This window comes from Corvus kubaryi, unplaced genomic scaffold, assembly GCF_017639235.1.
Source record: "Corvus kubaryi isolate FWS band 111438036 unplaced genomic scaffold, C.kubaryi_AGA036_p1.0 37397, whole genome shotgun sequence".
Lineage (NCBI taxonomy): Eukaryota > Metazoa > Chordata > Aves > Passeriformes > Corvidae > Corvus > Corvus kubaryi.
The window spans coordinates 17164708-17186757 of record NW_024581136.1 but is presented as its reverse complement, the minus strand read 5'-3'; the positions used below and the strand labels follow the sequence as shown (position 1 = coordinate 17186757).

At 48.4% G+C, this 22050-nt stretch overlaps 1 protein-coding gene across 9 annotated transcripts in view; it reads right to left on the bottom strand.

The window, feature by feature from the left end:
* TNIK (TRAF2 and NCK interacting kinase) overlaps positions 1 to 22050 on the bottom strand; it is a 151383-nt gene that overhangs the window by 33091 nt on the left and 96242 nt on the right. For 6 of the 9 annotated variants that reach the window (XM_042042127.1, XM_042042126.1, XM_042042133.1 and 3 more), the window contains exons 8-15: positions 20487 to 20541; positions 19650 to 19728; positions 15517 to 15692; positions 13847 to 13913; positions 12819 to 13023; positions 4650 to 4760; positions 4101 to 4187; positions 2616 to 2819 (exon numbers count right to left, since the gene is read on the bottom strand). In XM_042042127.1, coding sequence (XP_041898061.1) covers positions 2616 to 2819; positions 4101 to 4187; positions 4650 to 4760; positions 12819 to 13023; positions 13847 to 13913; positions 15517 to 15692; positions 19650 to 19728; positions 20487 to 20541 — 984 coding nt within the window. The remainder of the gene's footprint in view (positions 1 to 2615; positions 2820 to 4100; positions 4188 to 4649; positions 4761 to 12818; positions 13024 to 13846; positions 13914 to 15516; positions 15693 to 19649; positions 19729 to 20486; positions 20542 to 22050) is intronic. The other 3 variants (XM_042042130.1, XM_042042131.1, XM_042042132.1) reach the window with 1 other exon arrangement.

Sequence of the window (22050 nt, the reverse complement as noted above, 5' to 3'; positions counted from 1 at the left end):
CTTGATTATAAGAGATGTGCCTGGATAAACAGGGCAGGTCTGGGACAGCACCAAGCTACATTCCCAAGTTAACTTCCAGTGGATAAGCCTGGACAACAGGAAGATGAGTAGAAGGGGCAGCAGAAGGGAATGTGCATCCATGCATCTTGGCAGGACTATCTGCTCAGACTGTTCCATTTAGCATCAAGAGAAATCCCTGACTGTGCTCTAGGGAAGCTGTGAGAGATGCAGCACAGGCTGGGTCCTCACCCAGAGCTTTGTCATCACCAACAGGCCAGTCCCTTAACAAGGGGATGCAGGGACACGACCACAAGGGGAGAGGCCACAGCCTCACCTTAAAGCTTTATCCCGCTTCTGCAGGGTCTTGGGGTCACCCTGTGAAAACAAGTGAGGTGGGAAAATGTGTGCATAAAGAAAAGGTATGAAAAGCAAAGAGGGGCACAGCATGAGCAGGGCTCAGCTATGGTGATCAAGCTCCTGAGAGAGAAGACTTGAGACCAAAAAGCATAAAAACAAGGGCAGTATGGGATATAATGCAAAATCCTCAGGAAATATCCAAATAAGCTTTGCACAGCCTCCAGAAATTGTAGGCTGAGCACCAGACTTGTCTTTTCATTGTTCCCACAGGAAAACAAAGTCTCAGTATTTCTGTTAAATTAGCATGCATGGGTTGGGTATGGAAATTGCTAAACTATAGCAAGACCCATGGTAGGCTCATTAAGTATCAGCACAAATCTATCTGTGGAGCCAGCAAAGGTGGGCCTTCAATATAGGCAGCAAAGTACCTGAATTGTGTTAAAAGTGGGACTAAGCAGAAGATAAAATGGGATGGAGGCAAGAGGAGTCATTCTGGGAGATTCCCAAGGGGGCTGTGCTGAGGCAGTACATCAAACTACTGCTCCCAACAGCAGAAAGATGCCACAGCTTGCAGCATTTAATTAGAAACCAGAGAGAGTGACACAGGGAACGAATAAATGGTTTGGAGAGCTAATTGGTGGAAGCTGGAGAAGTTCCCCAACACGAGGAAACCTCACCTTCCCTATGATTTCAGCAAAGGGTAAGAGGCCGTGTTCTGCTGCTCTTAGTCATGTTGTGCAGTTCCCAATGTCCTGCTTCCAGTGACAGCATCAAAAAGATGCCAGCTCCATGAAAGAGAAGAAATGGGCCTTTGTGTTTGAAAGGGAAAGCTAAATCCAGCACTTTTCTCCTTCACCCCAGATAAAAAATAATATTGCTTTTTATGTATCTTTGCTGAAGTTTTGCAGACAGTGCCAGAAGTACTTTAGCAATGTTCTAGAGGGTTTACTTAAAACCAGGCAATGAAAGATAGAGTTTATTCCCTTTTCCCTGCCCACAACCTACTCTCAGCGCTCCAGCAGATGGACAAGAGCGACCCAGTTCCACATAAAGCTGCAGAGGCACCACCCAGGTGGAAGCCTGTCCTGTCAGAGGCAGCTCAGCACATCTGGAACACCTCATCTGCAATCCCACTTATCAAACCTCCTTTTCCACTGGAAGGGCTGGAGAATGATGATGCAACTCCATGAAAATCTATCACCTGGTGCACTGGCACCAAAAGAGACTGAAGACTGAAGTGGAAGGCAACAAAAGAAAAATCCAAGAGAGTGTGTAAAGAGGTGAAAAGAATTTTAGACACCCACATCTATCTCTGTGATGGTTCAGAAAGGCCAAGAACATATCACTGGCCTTTTCTTAGCAACAGGCAGCTGAATTCCTCGAGCATTCAATGCTTGCAGGTATTGTGGATGCAGCTGAGGACTGCCAAGAGGAAAGACCAGCTACATGTTGGATGCACATCACACGTCTGCCAGGACTAAAGGACACCGAGCACTGCTCCTGCTTAGTAGGAGCAACAAGGAAGTTATTAAAATATCTTTCTGCCCAGGAGTAGGGTCACAAAAGTAAACAAAAGAGAACTTTAGAAAAATGAACAGCCAGAGCAGGCACCAGTCTTACTGAAGCCACCACAAAGAGATTAAGGAGAAAGTTTGCACATGATCCTGAATCCGCACTGCAGACAATGCATGTCTTAATCTTTTCAAGACTATTCAGAGAAGCAATAATTAATATTCAAGAACTCACAACTATTACAATTCCCTCTTTTTGCCTAAGTGAAAAAATCAGGAAAGAGCAACCCCAAGGGATAGAGCTCTGAGCCTGGAGGGAAAAGCTGTCCAACCCCTGACCATGCGGAATTAGGACTCAGCAAGGAGCCCCATGACAACCACCCTCTGCATTCACCCCTGACCCCTGCAGACTTGTGGACATGCCAGGAAGGAGAATGAGGAGATGATCTTTAAGGTCCATTCCAATCCCTTAACATTCTATGATTCTATGTCCACGAGCCCCCACATAGGCTGAACCCCTCCAGGAGGGATCCATTCTCCTCCTCCCTTGCCCTCATGGCAAAACCTCCTTCCCCCCTGCTTGTACAAACACACACACAGACACACTGCACCAAAGTGGGAGCATTCCCAGCACAGCTGATGGCATCTGCTGGATCCTGACCCTGTGGAGCACAACCTGCTGTGTGTGTTTCAGACCCAGCCCTGTGGATGCAGACGAGCACCATCATCCTCCTTGCTCTCCCCTACCTCCTTGGCCCACGCTGGCTTCTCGCTGGCATTTATCCCTTCTTTGTAATGGTAGAGGGGCTTCTTCTCTGCTGGCCTCTGGTCCTGCCTCTGCTGCTGCTGCTGCTGCTGCTGCAGGGACACCAGGTAGTCCCGCTCCTGCTGGAGCTGCCTCTGCAGCCTCTCCGCCTGCCGCTGCTCCTCCAGCTGCTTGCGCTTGTACTCCTGCCCAGGGGAAAACACAGTGACAAGGTGCCCGGCCAGCCTGCAACCTGCAGATTTATCTGTCTGGGTGAACAATGGGGCCTGAGCATCTGAAAGGTTGTTTTCTGGCAGAGCTCACCGATTTGAAAGACTTTGGGGACTGAGCTGTAAAGCATTCCCAAGAAGAGACAGCAGAGCCAACAAATTCAGAGTTGTGACTCTGCCACTGATGCTCTGCAGCCACTCAACTGCCCCGCTTGGTAGGAATGGGGGATGTGAGTGTTGCCTTGTCAGGGAAACCCTGTGAGACCCACTGAGGGATGATGTTTGCTCAGGAGTTACCACTGACTTTGCCCAGGTTTTTCTGGATGGGAAAAACAAACAATTAATTTGATGAGGTGTCAAACATCACCTGGTCAAAATGGAGCTTTGAGTAACCTGGTCTAGTGGAAGGTGTCCCTGCCCATGGCAGGGGGGTGGAAAGAGATGGTCTCTAAGGTCCCTTCCAACCCAAACCATTCCACAGTGTTATGGTCAGATGAAACCCAACTGCAGCCAACTTCTCTGTAGGACGAAGGATTTGATCCTGGGAAGAGCCAGACTGCAAAGCCAACTGTGTGATCTTTCTGAATCCCTACAGCTCTATGAGTTTTAAGGAGTAAATAATTTTGAAAAGTCCTTTTAAAAGGCAAGGGCTTGTGTGAGGGTTTTTGTTTTTCCTAAATAAAATAGCAAGACCAAAAAATAATGACCCCTGTAGATTAAAAGGAAAATGCAGCAGGAGTAACAGCTACCAGCACTAAAAAAGATAACTCAAACCCAAATTAAATAAAAAAGAGGACATCTAGAATGCAAACAACACACAAGGGAATAGACAGTGTTCCTGCGAGGAAATTAAAACAAAAGCCTGCATTCAGAACATGAAGAACAGCACGGCAGGGTGGGTTTGATGGATGCAGGCACGCAACAGCTCCAACACACCCCAACATGCTGCAAACAGCCTCCAAAACTTCACAGCAGCAACCAGGGCTGCTCCTCTCACGAGGGCACACATACGCCAATGCCGTGGAGGGGACGCAACGAGAGCCGTGCACCAAGAGGGGACCCAGCCCCAAGCAGAACGGGGGATCCAGGCATGCTGCAGCCACGGAGTGGGACAGGAGGCTCCAGGTAGGGTGGTGACAGCAGTGTCCCCCACGTCTGGGCACGGCAGGAGGCACTGGGGGGACACGGGTGCACGCGGGCACATGCGGACGCGACACGGGCAGAAAGCGGCAAGCGTGGCCGTGGCCTCCCATTTACCAGAAGTAGCGCCTGCTCCTGCAACAACTGCTGCTGCAGGATCTCTAACTGTCTCTGCTCCTCCTCTAACTGTCGCCTGATGTACTCCTGGAGGCACGGGCAGCAAGGATCAAAGGAAAAAGAGAGAGAAGGTAAAAGAGCCAGTATTTCTGGAGAGGAGGAAGAATGAGGTGGGCACCCACATCCGCCCCGCCCAAGTGATCTGATTAGTCAGCCCGGGCACCCTCCATCCCTGCCTGAAGAGCCCAGGGTGTCCACCACTCTACAAGAACGGAAACCACTGGGAAATAGCAAACGTTACCCAAGAATAATAAAAAATCTGACCCCAACAAGCGGGTGTGGAAAACCTGCATCAAGTGCCTTCACATCTGCAGGCCAGCAAGTGGATCCACACAGAAATAAACAACAGCAGTGAAAGCGACACACGCAGTGTTAACAATTAAGCAATTTGCTCTCAAGTGGTAAAAAAATGAGTGTTTACAAGAAAATCCCTGATTAGAGGCAGAGGAATCCGTGCTGAAGGCGACGGCCCCACTCCCAGCCCGTTACCTGCTCGTGCTCCGCGCGCCGCCGCTCCTCCTCCCGCCGCATCTGCTCCTCGTAGTGCCGGCGCTGCTCCCGCTCCTGCTGCTTCCGCAGCTCCTTCTCCCGCCTCTGTTGCTGTGGGGGGCAGGAGGCACAGGTCAGCATCCCCATTCCTCTCCCCCAGAGCTCAAAAGTCTTTTTTCTCATAAATTTTGGGGTGTCACCTTGCCCACAGACCCAGAGTGCTCCCACCCACCCCTGGAGATGCCCTGCCAGCAGGCTGGTCCATTTGGGTGGTAGAGGGACTCCTTGATCCCACTCCATCTTCACACACTCCGGTGCTTGGCACTGGCTGTGGAGAACCCACAGCATCCTCCCAGCCAGCACCAGATTATGATTTCTTCTCCCACCTGCAGATGAAGCCATGGGGGCAGTGCATGGTCCCCACGTTCTAGTGTGGCCAGCCAGGGGGTTAATCAGGCCTTGGACACCCGGGAACTGCACGAGCCCATCGCCTACAGGTAACACATCTCAGCCCCAAGCCCACCCATGAGGATGAGGGAGGCAGCCTACGAGAGGGGAATGCTTCCTTCTTAATGTTTGCTGAGACCAGAAACCAACAAAGACTCAAAATCCAAGCGTTTTTCCTTTTTGAAGCACCAAATGAGCAGGATGGGACTTCCCTTGCCATTCTCAGATCATGCCTACCCCACTCCCTCCTGGGTCGCATCCTTGCCTGCTCCACTCTGTAGCACCTTTGCTAACAGCAATCCAGGGAATTTTGGGGTGATGACAACCTACAGCCTGCTGTGACTCATCTTGGGGGCCCTGGGTGACACCTGCAGCCCCCACATGCATGCTTTTAGCCCAGCCTAACTCCTCCAGCTGCCCAAACCATCCTGGGAGCAGGGGCTGGCAGCTAAGTGCTGCCCTGCCGAGCAGCCCCTCACCGCAGCACCACAGCCAGCATCGGCAGAGGGCACTCAAATGCCGGGATTGGCTACTGGAGCTGCGCAACCTGCCCTGACTCCATCATCTCCATCATCTCCTGGGTGCAGCCACGCGCCAACGGGAAGGCACCCACTGAAGCAGAAACCCGGCCCTTTTTCCTCCTTTTTTCTCCCTTTCTTTTTTTTTTCTCCCGTTGCCACACACAGTGGCTGAGCAGACTGCAGTGGGAATGCTGTCACTGGAGAAGCTGGCACTGCCATGCATTCACTAAATCATGGGGAGGGCTGGAGCCAGCAGCTGAAGAGCTGGCTGAGCATTCCAGAGCCCAAGAAGCTTCTGTGTGAAACTGCTGCTCTGCAGGAACCTGCACTGTATAGATGGATTTAAAGTCTGTATCTATCCGTAGATACCTATATAGATACTCTATTTTCGTCCATATTCTATGTATTTGTGTCTCTGTGGAGATATACATCTACAGATATCTTTACAGATAGATATCCATAAAGATAAATCTACAGATATTGTAACAAACATTTAAAGACCCCAATGCTCCAATCTCGGCAGGAGCCGCTGCCTGTCCTGCGGCCGCCTCCTCACCCACAGGTAACATCCACAGGGACTCCAATGATTTCCTTCAGCTGCAGCACAGCTTTAGTGCCACCTATAGCCATATTTATCAGAGCTGCTGCACTCGCCTCGGGGAAGGAAAAACTGCATCCAACCTGAAATAACCTGCCAGCTCCAGACACCGGAGTGTCCCACGCCAGGCACAGTCACTCGTGCTGCCCACGTACGCAGGGGACGCGTGTGCTACTCTGTGTGTACGCCTGTCCTCGCTGGGAACAGGGGAATGTGGGCCTGGTTGTAGTGTTTGGAACTCTACACTAGAAATTGCAGAGGGCTCACCACCAGGACACGGTCACTCTGCAGCAGCCTGGTGATACACAGGATTTCTTGGCTTCACCAGCATTCCCTGACCTCCTTAAGTGATAGTCACTTCTACCATGACCTCTGATGCACAGATCTTCAGACTAATGTGCTGAATAAATGTTACCCTGAGCTTCCAATCACAGTTGTGTCACACTGGTTTTGGGGTGGGTTTTAATGGCTAGGGTTTTTTTAGTTAAACTATCACGCTGCTGAATAAAACACATAACGCTTGTGTAGGCTGGGCTTGGCTGGCAGGACGCAAGGCCCCAAATACCACAGCTATTTCTTAAATAAAAATCACCCAAATGGTCTTTATTTCCCATCTAGTAGGTGAACAAATCCAAATCCTTCCAAAGAAGGAGGCAAAAGAGATTTTCTTAAGGAGGGAGTAGCACACCATCCTTCCTGGGTACCATGTGCCCCAGCGAGGTGCCCCACTTCTCGCTTCTCTCCTTCAAGTCAGCATCTCGCCATCAGCCTCCTAAAAGCCTATTTAACTCAAGGAATGAGAATAGAGGCCCACAGGTACCACTTTCTTTCAAACCTGGGCCTGATGCTCCTGTGGATACTTAAAAGCCCTCTGCACCCTGCTGCAGCCAGGCTCTTGGGGCTCAGGCTGTGAGCAGGATCCAACACACACATTCATAGAGGCCAGGAGTGCAGCACTTCCCTCCAGCTCCACAGCACATTTGTCAGGTCACATTATAAGCAAGTCATTTGTCACGGTCGCATTACCAGCACCTTCAGCTGAACACTGCAGCCCAGCAGAGCGGGGCTGCATCAGCTGCCTTCCCCGCATGGGCCTGTTGCAGCAGCTGGCAAACATCTGGAGAGGACCTGGCACTGCAGCGGGCAAAGCCTCCAGCAATGCCCCTGTCTCCCCTGTAGGTCTGAGCAGCACTAGGATGAGGGGGACCCTTTTTGAAGCAGGGATTTGGATCAGGGAGATGCAGCTGAAAACAACTGCACGTAGAAACTGAAGAAAAAAAAAGGAAAGATTCAAAGATCTCTCTTTCCTTGACTTCTTTTCTCCTTGTTTCTTGCCCTCCCTCTCCCACTGCAAGAGCACACTTCCCACATTTCTCCAAGCTTGAAACTACTGTGTGTATTTACACTATCCAGATCCATTATTCATGCAAGGAAAGAGCACCAATTAATTAGGACTGCATTTATATAACTCTGCAGGTAAAGCTATATGTAGCCGCTTGTAAGCCAGAATGGGATCTTATTTGCGCTGCACCAGATATGACAGGTTTTAAATATTGATGAGAGAAGACACATGAAGGCAAAACCTCTGGTGGGAAGGGCCTTGGAGGCCTGGCATGAAACAAGGACTTCAAAGAGCAAGCTCACTTTGCTAGATCAGACACATCCTGGGCTACGAGCAACGAGTGAGCTGCCGCCACCCCTCGAACCCTGTGAGCTTGGAGAGCCACTGACACTTGCAAGAAGAAGCTCCTGGAAACCCTGGCTTGCTGCTCCCAAACACCAGCATGAGCCAGGAAAGAAGTGGAAGGGGAATTCCAAGTGACAAATGAAAACAAATATTCTAGGTGGTTACGTTGTTGTGACAGGCTCATTTATCTGAGCCACCAGGGAAAGGGCGACTGTGGCTGGAACATCATCTTTCCTGACAGACCAAGCACTGGAGCATGGAGAGGTATTTCCCACTGGTAGAGAAACTGGGTCAGAACTTCCCACCATGGCAAACAGGGATCTGATTTGCTCTGAACCACTGCAGAGCTTTTACTAAGGATCACTATGAAGGGATGCCCCATGCAGGAAAAATCTCATGCTTCAGAAACTATGAGCCCTACATGCTTCCTGACCAAAGAAAAATGAGAGAGACATGAGGTTTAGATCATACCCGTACTACAGGAGCTGCTGTAACACAGCTCTCCTTGGAAATGGGTGCAGGAATGCTGCTGGGACCACTGCAGTGTCCCCACGTACCATGCAACTGTGACGGGGCTGTCATCTTAATGACAAGGTTCCTACAAGCTATAGGACACCTGCACATGCAGAAGAAAACAACACACCACCATTTTAGATAACCTAAATTTATCTATAATTAATTGCTGAATTTTTTTTGCATTGCTTTTTAAGAGCTTTAAGTCGATGATCTTCTGCTGGTTAACATTTACAGGAGCTTCAGCAATTTTTTATCCCTTGAACATCCAGCTCTGTAAGTGCACTAACTGAAACCTCACATGCAAACAGCAAGATGCTTAGGTTTGCCTTGTACATTCCCTGTAAAGATCTGACCTTCATTTTATACCTAGAAAGGAAAAAAATCCACAACATGGCAGAAAAATGAGGTTATATAAAGCTCTCTGACTCCATCTGCCCACTGCTGCCAAGGGGTCTGCACAGAGATTTGTCTTGCAGGATCCCTAAAGCTCCTGACCCCAGGATGTGTTATTCCTACAGCTCAGCTGGAGTTTTGCTGGTTAAACCAGTGCATCAAGGCTCATTCTGTGCCAGCAACAAATGGAAGGCTGATTAGGGAACTATATATATCTAATATATGTATATATAGGGAAAAATTAAAATATATTCATGTCTATTCACCCTTCTGGATGACACAAACATTTTCTGCAGTGCTGTTGGATCTATTGATATTTAATTCTCAAATTTGAGGGTTAGTTCTGGTGCACATTTTGAATTCATGAGACCAACTTTGTGCATGAGGGAAAACAAAGCTGCAACGCTGCTCCCATGAAAGTCCTGGTTTCAAAACTAGCTTGGGCCTTTTTACTTCCACTGCAATTAAAGACAGCTGCAAATCTAAATCTCTTTGGCTGCCTGAAAGAAGATTCAGCCTCAGAGAAGGAAATTGGTCAGCTTCTGAAAAAGGAGGCCCAAGTGTCCGACAGATGCAAGGAGACACGCAGAGGATGGCAGCAGGTCTTGGGGGCACCAAGAAGTGCATAAGAAGAGCACCAGATTTCCTCACTTGACTTTTTTCTATATGCATTTGATGTTATTGTTGGAGCAACATCAGGAGATGGTGGATTTCCTGAAAAAAGCCCTAACATGGGAGGTACTTTGTGAGACGTTCAGAAATCCCCATTTAGAAAGATCAAGGTGACAGAAAAAATGAGATTCCTTCATTTTGAGCTCTGCTAGATGAGACATGAGAAAGGGCTGGAGCTCTACCCCTGCCAGTATTTCAAGACAGCATTGGAAAACCACCAAACCTCCTGAAGGCCTGCACTGACAGAGGAATGGGCCAGTTATCCCACTAACAGGCCTTTCTTCAGCTCTTTTGCTGGGCATCTCCAGTACAAATTAACTCCAGCCATTTCTGAGCTTGGCATCCTAAGTCAATCCTTTTGGAGCTGCACTTGGGCCCAAATGCCAACTCATTCCCTCAGCCTGGACACCTCCATGGCATCTTATGATGAGTAGGAGCTCTTTCTGTAAACACAGCAATATGTTTGGCAGCTTGAACAGGCTGACTTAGGAGACCCAAAAGCCACCAGCTCCAAGGGTTTATTTGTCCCGGCTGCTCTACTGGGTTTTAAAGGTCAAATTTATTTTGAAAACACAGTAATCTGAGTCTTCCACTGGTCTCTCCTCCCAGAGATCTGCTTGTACAGTACAGTCTGCTGGAGGCACACCCCATCTTAGTCAGACCATAAAGTAGCATGGAAGAAATCCTGCTCCCATTAACCAAAATAAATCCATGGCCAAGAGTCATCAACAATAGTTAGTGCAAAGCTGGTGTAGGAAAAAGCAGAGAGGCCTGGCAGGAGCAGCCTGGCTGCTGCTGGAGCCTTTGGGTGCTGCTGGGATGGGAACGAGTGCTGGAGCAGCACTCCACATCCATGGAGTGTGCTGGGAGCCTCGGGGCAGACACATCCAACTCAGCACAGCTGTGACAGCTGCTGTTGGCTACCTCTGTCTGGCCATCAGATGCTTCCTGCCCCAAAATATCTGGGAAGAGCAAAGACCAAGGTATGTCCCTGCAGCAGCAATGAAACTTCATTTGCTGATCTCTGCATTTACAGATTTTCTGGTTTTGAAGATTCAGGGCACCTTGCAGCTGGCAAAGCCACAGCCAGCCGTGCTGGGGAGCATCTGTTCTCACCACTGCCACAGCCCACCACGTTTGCAACAGAAGGTCTGCACCTCTTTCAAGGACTCCTGCTTTAATCCTCACCGTAGCAACTCAGCTGTTTCCTGCCCGCCGCGCAAACGGTGTCTAATAGAGAACAGAGCTCATTTTACTCTGTGGCTGGATGCAGGTGAAGCTAAACCTGGACAGATGGACCTGAGGAAATGGGCACTTGAGAAGATGGGGCCACCACAGCTGCCAGCTGGCCCCAGCATCTGCCCTGATCCTGGCTGAGCCCATGGGACTGATTGCATCAGGGGGGCAGAGGATGCTCTTCAACTACAGCCCCCCTGCCTTTCCCCACTCCTCTGACATGGCAGGAGCTTGCAAACACCTCTCAGCCAGCTTTGCTCCAGCACATCTCCTTTTCAAATGAGGTCCAAAAGCTGTAAGCCATATGGGAAGAAGGCAATGGGTGAAGAGCCCAATGGGGCCGTTCAGAGCCACTAGAAAAGGCGTTGGGCTTTAATCCTGGCTATGGTGGCATTAACTTTTAATTACTTGGGGACAGAACAGAAGGGAGCTGGCAGAGCCCAGGGGACTGAGCACAGCCCAGCCCAGCAAGGCAGCAACTCTCTAGTTCAGGGCAGAGCTCACCAGCTTAGCAAAGGGATTAGTCCTCCATTCAAAACCTGCCTGGGAAGCAGCAAAGAGAGAACAATTTTCTTCTATGTGAAGAGAACATATTAATACACCAGCAAGCATTGTATTCATTACAGGATTGCAGCTAATCTGGTGTCTGCTTTTATTCTGCTGTTGTTCTGCTCCTGTACTGCTTGCAGCAAGCAGGCTGGGACAAAGGCAGAGCCAGGCTTCCTTACAACAGTCCTCACAAACATCCACTGGGGCAGGGGATTTTGGGGTGCATCTATGTGCAAACCATGTCCTCTCTCAAAGCAGCTTGCCAGCCTTGGGAAGGGCGCAGGGCTCTAGCAAAGCCTGACCTACAAAGTACTGAACACGCTGTGCTCTGATAACATGACAGACCTACATACTTACCAGACTGAAAAAATGCTTTGCCTGGGATTTGCCTGTGTTGATTTTTGCCCTGGAGGAGCTCAGAGGACCACCTCGAAGAGGAGCCATACCATCACCATCAGCTGCCTGAAATTCCTTCCTGTCTGTGCCCCTGGCCTGAGGCATTACCCAGTACAGGGAGAGATTGGTGACCAGAGTAACAGACCTCTGGCTAGTGGAAATTAAGGGGGTGGATGCTCTAATAGTCCATTCACTGAAAAAATCCTTTTATCAGACGTATAGGTGACCTCTTCAGAAAGCTAACTGAATGACCCTCAACATATGAACCCTTCAATGAGTCACTTGGGCTGAGTTCAGAGCAAGGCAATGAGTGTCTGTGCAAAACTCCATCAAAAAACCCAAGAGGTGGGGAAAAGCCCCTTTATTTTTTGGTGAACTTCTTCAATACAAGAACCAGGAGCTAAAGCAAAAGCAAGCACTTCCTCCAGAGCATGTGGCCAGGCTGAGCAGTTCAGGGACACCCAAAGTCACACAGTCAAATCCTGCAGCTGGATTTTAAATGGGGTGGATAATTTTATGACCAATTGCATTTGTGGCTGGTATGTTAAGACAAGGGTAATGAAATCTTATCCTTTGGGGCACATATGGATCATTGCACAAGTCAGGCAGGCATCTGCCCCTCCCCCGCAAGTGGAATTGTAATTGGCAGGGACTGTAAGGACTGAAGTTGAAATTAGGGATTAAATGGGACACAAACGGCACATGGATCCAGGGATAGGGAAAATGGAGCTTTTCAGCTTCTTCAACTGTAACAGGCCACAGGAGCAAATAATGATCATGAACTTGACAGATGCTGGACCAGTATGAGTTCTGCCCACCTTGACTGAATACAGCTGTCACCCCAATCATGGGCTAACTCTGCTCAGTAGTTCTAGGGACCCCTTTAGGTTTGGTATTCCAAGGGCTTATTTATAGCAAACCAGTTCTATTACCTTCACAAAAGTTGGCAACACTTGCTATGGTGAGGAGAGTGGCTGGAGGTGGCTATGCCAAAAGGATGAGCAGAGGGGCTTGACCAGTGTAACAAAATGTTCAGGGTTACTGACTAGAGAGGTCAGGACATGACCTTAAACCAGGCTGAGAACAGTCCCTCGGGACTTGCCTCCAGAAATCCTGCTGCTCCACCCAAAACCAGCTCGGCCCTGGCCAGTTACCTCCTCCAGCCTTCGCCTCTGCTCCTTCTGCTCCTCGATCCGCTTCTGCCGCTCGGCCAAGAGCTGCCGCTTGTGCTCCTCGTTCTCGCGCTGCTGCTGCTCCAGCTGCTGCCGGCGCAGTGCCTCCGAGCGCTCCTTGTTGGCCAGCTGCAGCCGCAGGAAATCCCGCCTCAGTGTCGACTCCCCGGGCAGGTTCAGGATGGAGCTGCACACAGGAGAAGCATCAGAGAAGATCCCCTCCATGCAGCCTTGAACTTCTTGCCTCTGTGTCATTTCCCAGCGTGGACCCTCCCCCCTCCATCCCAACAGCATCCGAACACCTGACGGAGCTTGGGCAGCGGCGGATGGAGGGATGGGGGCCTGCAAGTGCCAGGCCAGGGTGGCAGAGCTCTGTTCATGGCTCACCAGTCATCTACTCACTGTAAATGGAAAGGTTTCCTTTACATTAAGTTTCTAACCAAAGCCTCTGGTGCTGCAGTGGCTGGCACACACTATATTTAGCTGTGCACAAAGCACATTTAGCATGAATCACTGCCAGCTATTAAAATACTACATTATCTCAGTGAAATAATGGAATAACCTGATACTAATTACAATGGCTCTGAAAAATGCCACCAAAGAAAGTTCCAGCCCCACAGGGCTTGCGGCAGCACCAGGGAGGTTTCATGGTGAAAAATTATACAGAAACATAGAGTCGCACTTGGATGTAAGGAACCACATTTTAAAGAGGTTTTTAATTTCACCTCACATTTTTCCACATCTCAATATCCACATTCCCATGACAGCACCATGCTGTGCTGCAGATCCCACAGGCAATGGGGTTTTGGTCCCCAGCTTTTGGTTAAGGTGATCCAGAGCATCAGTTTATACCCATGCACCAGCTGGCAGCCAGAACATCCTCTGTTCTGCCAGGGAACAGGACTCAATGCTCAGACTGTCCTTTTTCCATTTTCACTTCATATGAGCCCATAATCCAAACTGATTTTATATAGAGCTAAAGGATGTACAAATGAAATGCTGATTCTTACCTCGGCTCTCCAGAGTCATTTTCCTCCTCCTCCTCCTCACTTCCACTGTACTCGTACTCTGTCTCATCTAGGAACAGAATTGCTCATCAGTGCCCTTTGCTGGACTCATTTGTTTTTCCAGTGGCTGAAAACCCCAGAGCTCTGAAGGCAGAACAGCCAACTCTCTTTACCTCGCATGACCAAGAATAAGCAGCATTACTGCTCTATATTTTCTGGTTTTATGGGGGCCACAAAGCCAGGGAAGCAGCAGCACAGTGGGCAACAGCCCTGACAGCCACAGCCCCTTGATATAGAGATGGGGAAGTCCATGAAATAAGAATTTATCCCCATATGACAGTGAGTGACCCCCTTCTTCAGGGTGGTTCTGCAACGGGAGGTGCCCCACCAGCTATTGGAGCCGCAGTCACAGGATGGTGGGATTCAACCAAGGCTCTGAAGGCACCAGCTCCTCTTTCCCTAAACATGGGCTCTTCCTATGCAAATCCATGTAATTTCCAGGCAATGAAGATATCTACATAAAAGCTCACTGCAATGTTGTGCTACATACTGCAATTTCTGTTGGGATATCATCCTTATCGGATGAAGGGAATTATAGCCAAAGAAAGGCTCACATTTATCCAATTACTCTCCATCTCTAGGGTCCAACCTTCATTTGCCAGACTAAACACATTTAATACTTCACTGGGATCCCATTTTATTGTTTTGATTGTAGTGAAATCTATTACAAGGGGCTGGAAGGTACGCATGAAAAATTAATTCTGCTACCAATAAGAAGAGAAATAGCAATGTATTAATTTGCTGGATTCTACAAATGAGCTTTCAAATTAAAATTCAGTTCACAAGCAGCTGAATACTTTAACAAGTTTCTTCTGCTATCTGATCTTTCTTGCAGAGGACTTTGATAGGGCCTGGAGAGTTCACTGAAAACATTCAGTTTAATAGGTTATTCCTAGTCAGAGGAATTGCTTTGGGGCAAGGGTCTTATCTGGATGTTCGTTTGCACAGCCCTGCTCATCGCTGGTGCTGCAGGGATGTCACGTAGATCAACACACTTAGCATGAAATACGTGAGCTGGGGAAAATTCGGCTTAGCAGCTTCACCCTCCCACACGCCAGCACGGATCTATGCAAACGTAAATTTTATACACATGCTTTAATGAATCAAAGCTTAGATGTTCCTTGTGGAAATTACCACCTGGGCTAAAAAAAGACACCATTTTTCATTAGGAAAAAACCAGTATTTAAAAACACTGATTAACTCTAATGACAGTCACCTGTCTGCTTTGCATAACACCCATTGTTTAGTTATGGGTATTTATTTTATTTATTTTCATTTCAATGACTGAGAGGAATCAAACCAAACAAAACAATCTGACCCCAAAACCACAGGAAGTGTGGTCACACAGAGGATCACACCTATTGAACTCAACCAGATTGCAAAGAAACTCACCCATCTGAGTGAGGGGTACTGGTACTGAGACCATGGGCAACCCAGTCCTCTCTGCCTTCCCTCTTTTACCCACATGGATGTGCCTTGGTCTGCACTAGCGATCCCCAAGCACATGGAAGAGGTCATGGATTGCCCAGACAGGGATGCCTGAGCACATGGCAGAGGTCAAGGATTGCTCAGAGTGCTGCTTCTCCATTAACCCTCCTCTCTTCTCCACTGACCTTTCTCTCCTCGCTTCTTTTTAGTCCTGTCGATGTGGTCCTTGAGCTGGATGCGGACCTGCCTCTCGTTGGGCTGGTCTCGGATGAAGGGGTGCTTCATCAGCTGCTCCGTGGTTGGTCTCTGGCTGTGGTTCTTCACTAGGCAGCTCTCAATGAAGGATTGAAACTTTTTAGACCTGGTCAAGAACAGGGAAGGAAGGTACAGAATTAACAGGTAAATGTATTGATTCTCATGTTAGAAAGTGAAAAAAACTTGGTGGTGTTTGAGAAGATCTTGCTCAGTTCTTGCTCATCATCCCAGAAAGCTGGGAACCATCAGTATGACCAGAGAACCACCAAAGCCAGATGTCACCAGTGGCAACCAAGAAAAAGCAAGGGAGTGCTCCTCCTCCCTTCCCTCTGAACCTGTGAAACTGCAGGTAGAAACGAGATACAATGCGCACAGATATAAACACAGTGCCTGAGTGGATTGTTTCGGGCAGTGTTTCAGGAGATGAATCTTTGTGAAGATGAGTGCGACACGCTAGGTTAATTTTTTTTTTTTAGATTTAAGTCCCAATAGTGCAGGGCTGGGTCAAGCTCAGGCAACCTCTGGGCAATGCTGCTGCCTGCAGCTCTTCCCTGCTCTCTCAGCAGCATCACAACCCACCAGGTCCAGGGGGCCACCAAGCCCCTGATCCAAGAAATTGGGACATGCTCTTTTGATAGAGATGGGAACAGAGCCCTGCCCTCCTCACAGCCTCCCTGCCCACAAAGCTACATTCAACCTCAGCTAAAACAGTTTCAGCCAAATCTTTAATAAACAAATTTGTCTTAGTCTCAAGTGCTGCATATCCCAAGTTTTCCTGGAACTAATTTCACCACATTATAAACTCAAGAGAATGGGGATTTACAAGAAAGGAAGATGTTGACAGGCTACTGTAGTCTGTGTTGCTTTAGCAAATAAGAAAATGAATATAAATTAATGTCAGAAGCCAAAAGATACTACAGAATTGCATTAGTAGTAAAACAATAAGCTTTCAGGGATTTTACTTTTAAGCTGTGAGACTAGAAGTGATTTAACTTTTAAGTGCTAATCCATACAAATTCAGATGCAAAAATAAAATATGCTAGTGGATCCAATTAAATCTTCCCTCCAGCTGTGCTAATGAGCAAATCTGCCTTCTCCACCTTGCCCTGAGAAGTGCAGTGTTCTCAGTGTACCCAGAAGGGAAAATCAATGTGATACTCAAAAAAAAAATCCACCTCTAAAATATGATTCTCCCTTGTTGGTGTGAAGCTGGAGAGACTCCAGTCCTGGATGTGTGGTCCAGAGCATATGGAAACACAGTACAGGTGAAGTAGCTAAAAGGTTTTCCTCCTGGAAGTGCTGGGATGGGGGTCCCAGTGCCCCGTGATGCCCTAAGACACCTTTGGTGCCTGAGCAGCTATGGACAGGGATTTCCTGTCCACTTTCCAGCTCAGGCCACGGGATTTCCCAAAAATCTTCCTCTCTAAACAAGCCAGCCTGTCCAGTGGCACAGTTCAGCCCTCACTGGAGCAGAACACCAGTTTCTCCCTGGCTCTGATCCAGGAGAACTCCACCACAATTTTCATCCCCTCCCTAGGCCCAGGTCAGCCCACCTTCCTGAAGCACACACTCCTCCAGCTCCTGGGGTTTGTAAAGCTTAAATCAATGTTTGCAAAGTCTTTGCAGCTGCTTGGATGAAAAGTGGTATCACAGTGCAAATATCACCTCATTAACAAAGAGGTTTCATGTCTTTTACAAGGCAGGGCTAGAAAAGGTTTATGGGAACAAAATCACTAAAGTTTGAGTTCATTTTGCCTGCAAACAGAGGAGGAAGAAAATAAAGCTTCATTGATGGCTGGCTTTAATTGGGAAAGAAAATGATACACCAACGACTTTAATTTCAGAGGAACACAGCACTATTTTAAAAGCTAGTTTGAGGATTTAGCAAGCAACAAAATTATTTTCCTCTCCGCAATTTTTAATTCAGGACAGGCTCCCATGCCAGTGTTCCCTCCTGGCTTTCCTGACTTACCCTCAAAGGTGCTGGAGTCCCTTCACTACTTTCACGTGTAAGGAAAAAGATGGTCTGCCCATGTGGTGTACTTTTAATTTACGTGTTGCTGTGCACAAAAGCAAGGACAAACTCAAGGTTCAAGTTGAACCTTTCTCCATTTTGCTTTGCTCTTGTGACCTGTGCTTACGAAAGTCAGCCCACTGACTGCCAGGGAGCCACCCCAAAAGCCTGGTCAAACACCTCCATTCTTCCTTGGACGGGCTTGCAGAATTCCAGGACCCATTCTGGCAAGGTCCAAAACCTCCAGCTGAGAAATGAGCCAAGGACAACAAATCTGCCCAGTGACACATTGAAAATGCCATAAAAATTTGCTTTCAAGGAGTTGGTGGAGCTTCATCTGGATCATTTGGAGCTTTCCATTGCAATGACAGCTTGGAAGATGGATCTAGGTTTGAGCTGCCTGAGGTACACGTGTCCCAACTCTGCTGGACACCAGGGATCCCTGCTTGTTCATGGAAGGATAGCAGAAGCCAAGTGAGCACCACGTTGCCCCTTGAAGCTGGAGTTTTATTACACTATGGCTTCCCAGGAGATCCTTCCCTCAAAGCACCCAGGATGCCACCCCGGCACAGGCAGAGCACAGCCCTGGGCAGACACCACAGGATGTGCAAACCTGGGACAGTTGCCAGACATGTGGGAAGGTGGTGCACAGGAACCCCCCACCTTGCACTAAGCACATCCTGCAATCTCAGGGCAGGGACTAAAACACAAATTCCATCCCAGCTCCATTTTTACCTTAAGGACATGGGGAAACATCCTGCTCAAAATCTGCTTTCATCAGCTCCCCTCTGCCTGGAGGCTGAGGGAGTCTTTGCTGAATAAACAGCACTTTTGTATGAAAAATAAACTCTGAAGTCTCACAATTCTTTTTGTGCTGTAGGAGTGAGGATAACAAAGGAGCAGACTGGTGATCTGGCAGAAAACAAGCACCTACACTATTTTCTCAGCTGACTAATTGCATCCTCAAAAGGTCGTGCAAAGAGAGCAAGAATATCTGACACCCTCTGCAGAGCCAGCTGGGAATGGGCCCTCTCCTCCTGGCTTGGTACTGGAGCAGCTGATGATCAGGCTGACAGAACTGAGATGCCTCCTGCCAAAGCCCAGGTGAGGTTTTAGGCTGGTTCTAAAAGCCCAACACCATGCATCCAAAGCAGAGGACTCCAAGTCCCTCTCACTCCTCTGTCAGCAACAAAATACCTGCTGCTGTGGCCCCAGATGTTGTCAATACCTACCATGGGCTCTTCTCCTTTTTACTGGTCTGTAATAAATAAAATAATAAGCAAAATTTAAAGGATTAAGGGAAAACTTCCCCCTGTGAGCTCAGCCTGTCTGGGAACAAGGGGCAGTGCTGTCTCTCTAACATGTGGCAGATCTTTCCTGACTAAACCACTGCTGAACCTGGGGCAGGAAAACAGCACAAACCAAAGACAAGTGTTTTTAAGGACTCCACTTCCATCAACACAGAACATACAGTAACAAAACAACATCTGCTGGGCTTCAGGAATATTTTTCCTGTGGGTTTTTATTGGCATGCCTCACTTTCTTTCCTTTTTTTTTTTTTTTTCCCCAAAACAGTGATGCATCCTTTCCTGCAAAATTTTAAAATAAAGCCCAAACTAAGTACAAATCTCTGCATTCCTGGGCCTTCAAGATAAACCATCCTTTTTTTTTTTTTTTTTTTGGCCTGGATACATGTTTCCACTTGAGAACAGAACCTAACTGGAACGAAACGGGAGCCAAGCAAAGTGTCATCAGACTTCAGGCTGCACAAACTGCCCTGGAAAAACCAACTCTGCACTGTGAAATGGCACGGTGAGCATGCTTCTCTCTCTGCATACCAAGGAAGCCCTCCATCCCACGGTGGATCCTTCAGAACAAATTTCTTCTCCAAAGGAGACCAAACCTCAATTCTGGGGTTGATTCTGGGGATCATCACCAACCCCTAAAACTATATAAATGCCAACACCACGTCCCCAGCATGCCTGGCTGCAGAAACAGGTTGCTCCAGAAATGTTTTTACAGTTCCTAAAGATTGAGAAAGAAACTCACCACTTCTTTGATTTCAACCTCGGGGCCGGGTTGCGGGGGATGAGGAAGAGGGCTCTCATGGGATGCATGTCACACAGAGCTGCAATTTGTAAAAAGAGGCATTAAACATGGCACAGACATCCAGCTGGGAGATCTGAGTTTCCTCTGAGGCTGCCAGACCCTCGTGGCAGGATGACTGCAGCAACAACCCCCCACAGACAATCCCCAGCCCTGGGGCTCAAGTGAGGGCTGATGTCCCCATCCAAGGGCTGTGAGTGTCCCCAGCAGTGCCAGGGTCAATGCAGGAGCTGGCTGGGGACACCTCTGCTCCTGCAGCTCCACGTCCTCAGCACCTGTGAGGTGCTGAGATCAATGGGCCACAGCATGGGACAGCCACATCACATGCCACCATGCTCTGCTTTATTTACTTGCATTTTCCAGCAAGGACGGTCCCAGGATTATGCTGAAAACTGCGGCAGTGTGACCTGTGCAGGTGCACCAGGTGAACCCAGCGTGTCACTACCGGTGTCACACCAGCTCCTAGGTGTTTTACCTGCTTCCAGTCCTCCATCCCTTCTTCATCCGTGTTTTATTTGAGGAAACCATGTCCCAGAGTGCCCAAACATGTATCAGGGTCACACAGGTCTGCCTTTGCTCACTGCCATCCTGCCCCCTGGGCCATGCTGCCCTGGCAGCTTTGTCTCCATGGCGGCTGCAAGCTCCACTTCAGCAAGCCCAGGTTGCTTGGGAAAACCTTGGGGTTGTGTTTCTTGCACAGAGCCGAGCTCTGGCTGGTGCTCAGCAAACCCCAACATGTTACAACCCAGGGATAATGAACAGAGCAATGACTCTACTCACGGGGAGCACCTTCGGCCATCTCGATGGCTGTTATCCCCAGAGACCACAAATCACTCTGTGAAAGAAAGCAGAGGGACATTGCCAGTGGAAGGAGAAATGGACACTTTTATTTACCCTGTTCCCAAGCCTTGCTCATCCCTGAGTCTCCTGAAGGATCAGAGCAGAGACAACATACCTATTTGGGAAACTCTTTGATTTCATACCTGTATCACTCTTCCTTCCATCTTCCCCCTTGCCAACAGGGACACCCAAATCCCCAGCTCCAGCCAGACAGCAGCAGTGAGCTGCCCTCCAGTGCCTCTCCCCCCACCCCACCATCACTAACGAGCTGTGGCTGCACCCCCAGCCCTGGTAACGAGTCCCAGGGGATGGACTGGCTCTCCTGGCAGGGCAGGAGGCAGAGGCTGTATGTGCCCAGTGAGAGAAGACGAGCGTAACCCATCTGCTGGACTGTGAACGTGACTCAGACCAATGTTGGTGCTTTCATCTAAAGCTGGAAGGGATGGACTCTGCCTTCCACCCTTCCTCTTGTACATCCAGCTCTCCCTTGCCCTGCTGTCTGCCATGTCCCTGCAGTCCCACTTCACCTTTCTCCTCTCCACTTCAAGAGCTGCCCTTTCTAAACCGCCTCAAGCCTCTAAACCTACGATTTAGTGAATAAATCCCAGAAAGGTTGTTTTTCCCAGCACAGAGTCCCAAAACCCCAGCCAGAGCTAGAGAACCACAAGCACCTTTTCACATACATCCCCCCAGGAAAGACAACTTGGATTTTCAATCTCAAGGCACTTTTCCCTGTTTTTAGCTCAAGTTCTCCCTTAACAAATGCTGTCCTTGCTACACATCTTTGTACCTGCTTAAAAATTCTCTCTCAAATCTTATTTTCAGCCCTTTCACAGCACAGTCTCATCCATTCTTTGTTTCTGGTCAGCTGGGATTTCTGCTGCATACTTAATTATCACAGTCTTTCCACATGATTCAGCACACATGACCCCTTCCCTCCGGGTTGCCACTGAACTCCTTCCAAATTCTTAATGTGTCTTTCCATACTGAGGTGCCCAGTATTATATGCAAGATGCCAAGTGATCTTAAAGCTGGAGGAATACAGAAAGGGATTATCACCTCTCTAAGTCTCCCAGAGAAAGCAGAAAACTCAGCGGGAAGCACACATTTTATAATGATCTGGAATTCAGGATTTTTTTGAGTGGTTTTTATTTTTAAGACTGAAAAGCCTTTCAGTCCATCCAGCAAAGGGATGCTGTGCTAATGTATTTGCATTGCCTTGACTTGGGAAGGGAAGCAGGCTTCTTTCTCCCCGTGCTTTTGATTCTAAGCTTATTGAGAAGATATCTCTAAAGAAAAAAGGAAGACTGGCTGGGGAAAAAACCAACAAATAACCTCAGCAGTGGGGGGTTTCTATTTGTTCTTTTTTAAAGTGGTTTATTTATGTGAGGAGGTATTTACTGCCTCCTTCCATAGATTACACAGGCATCTCTTTCTGGCTAAGAAAACAGTGAGATCAGAGGCTTTTTGTCCAACAGATTAAGCCTGTGAGGATTCCTTTTCT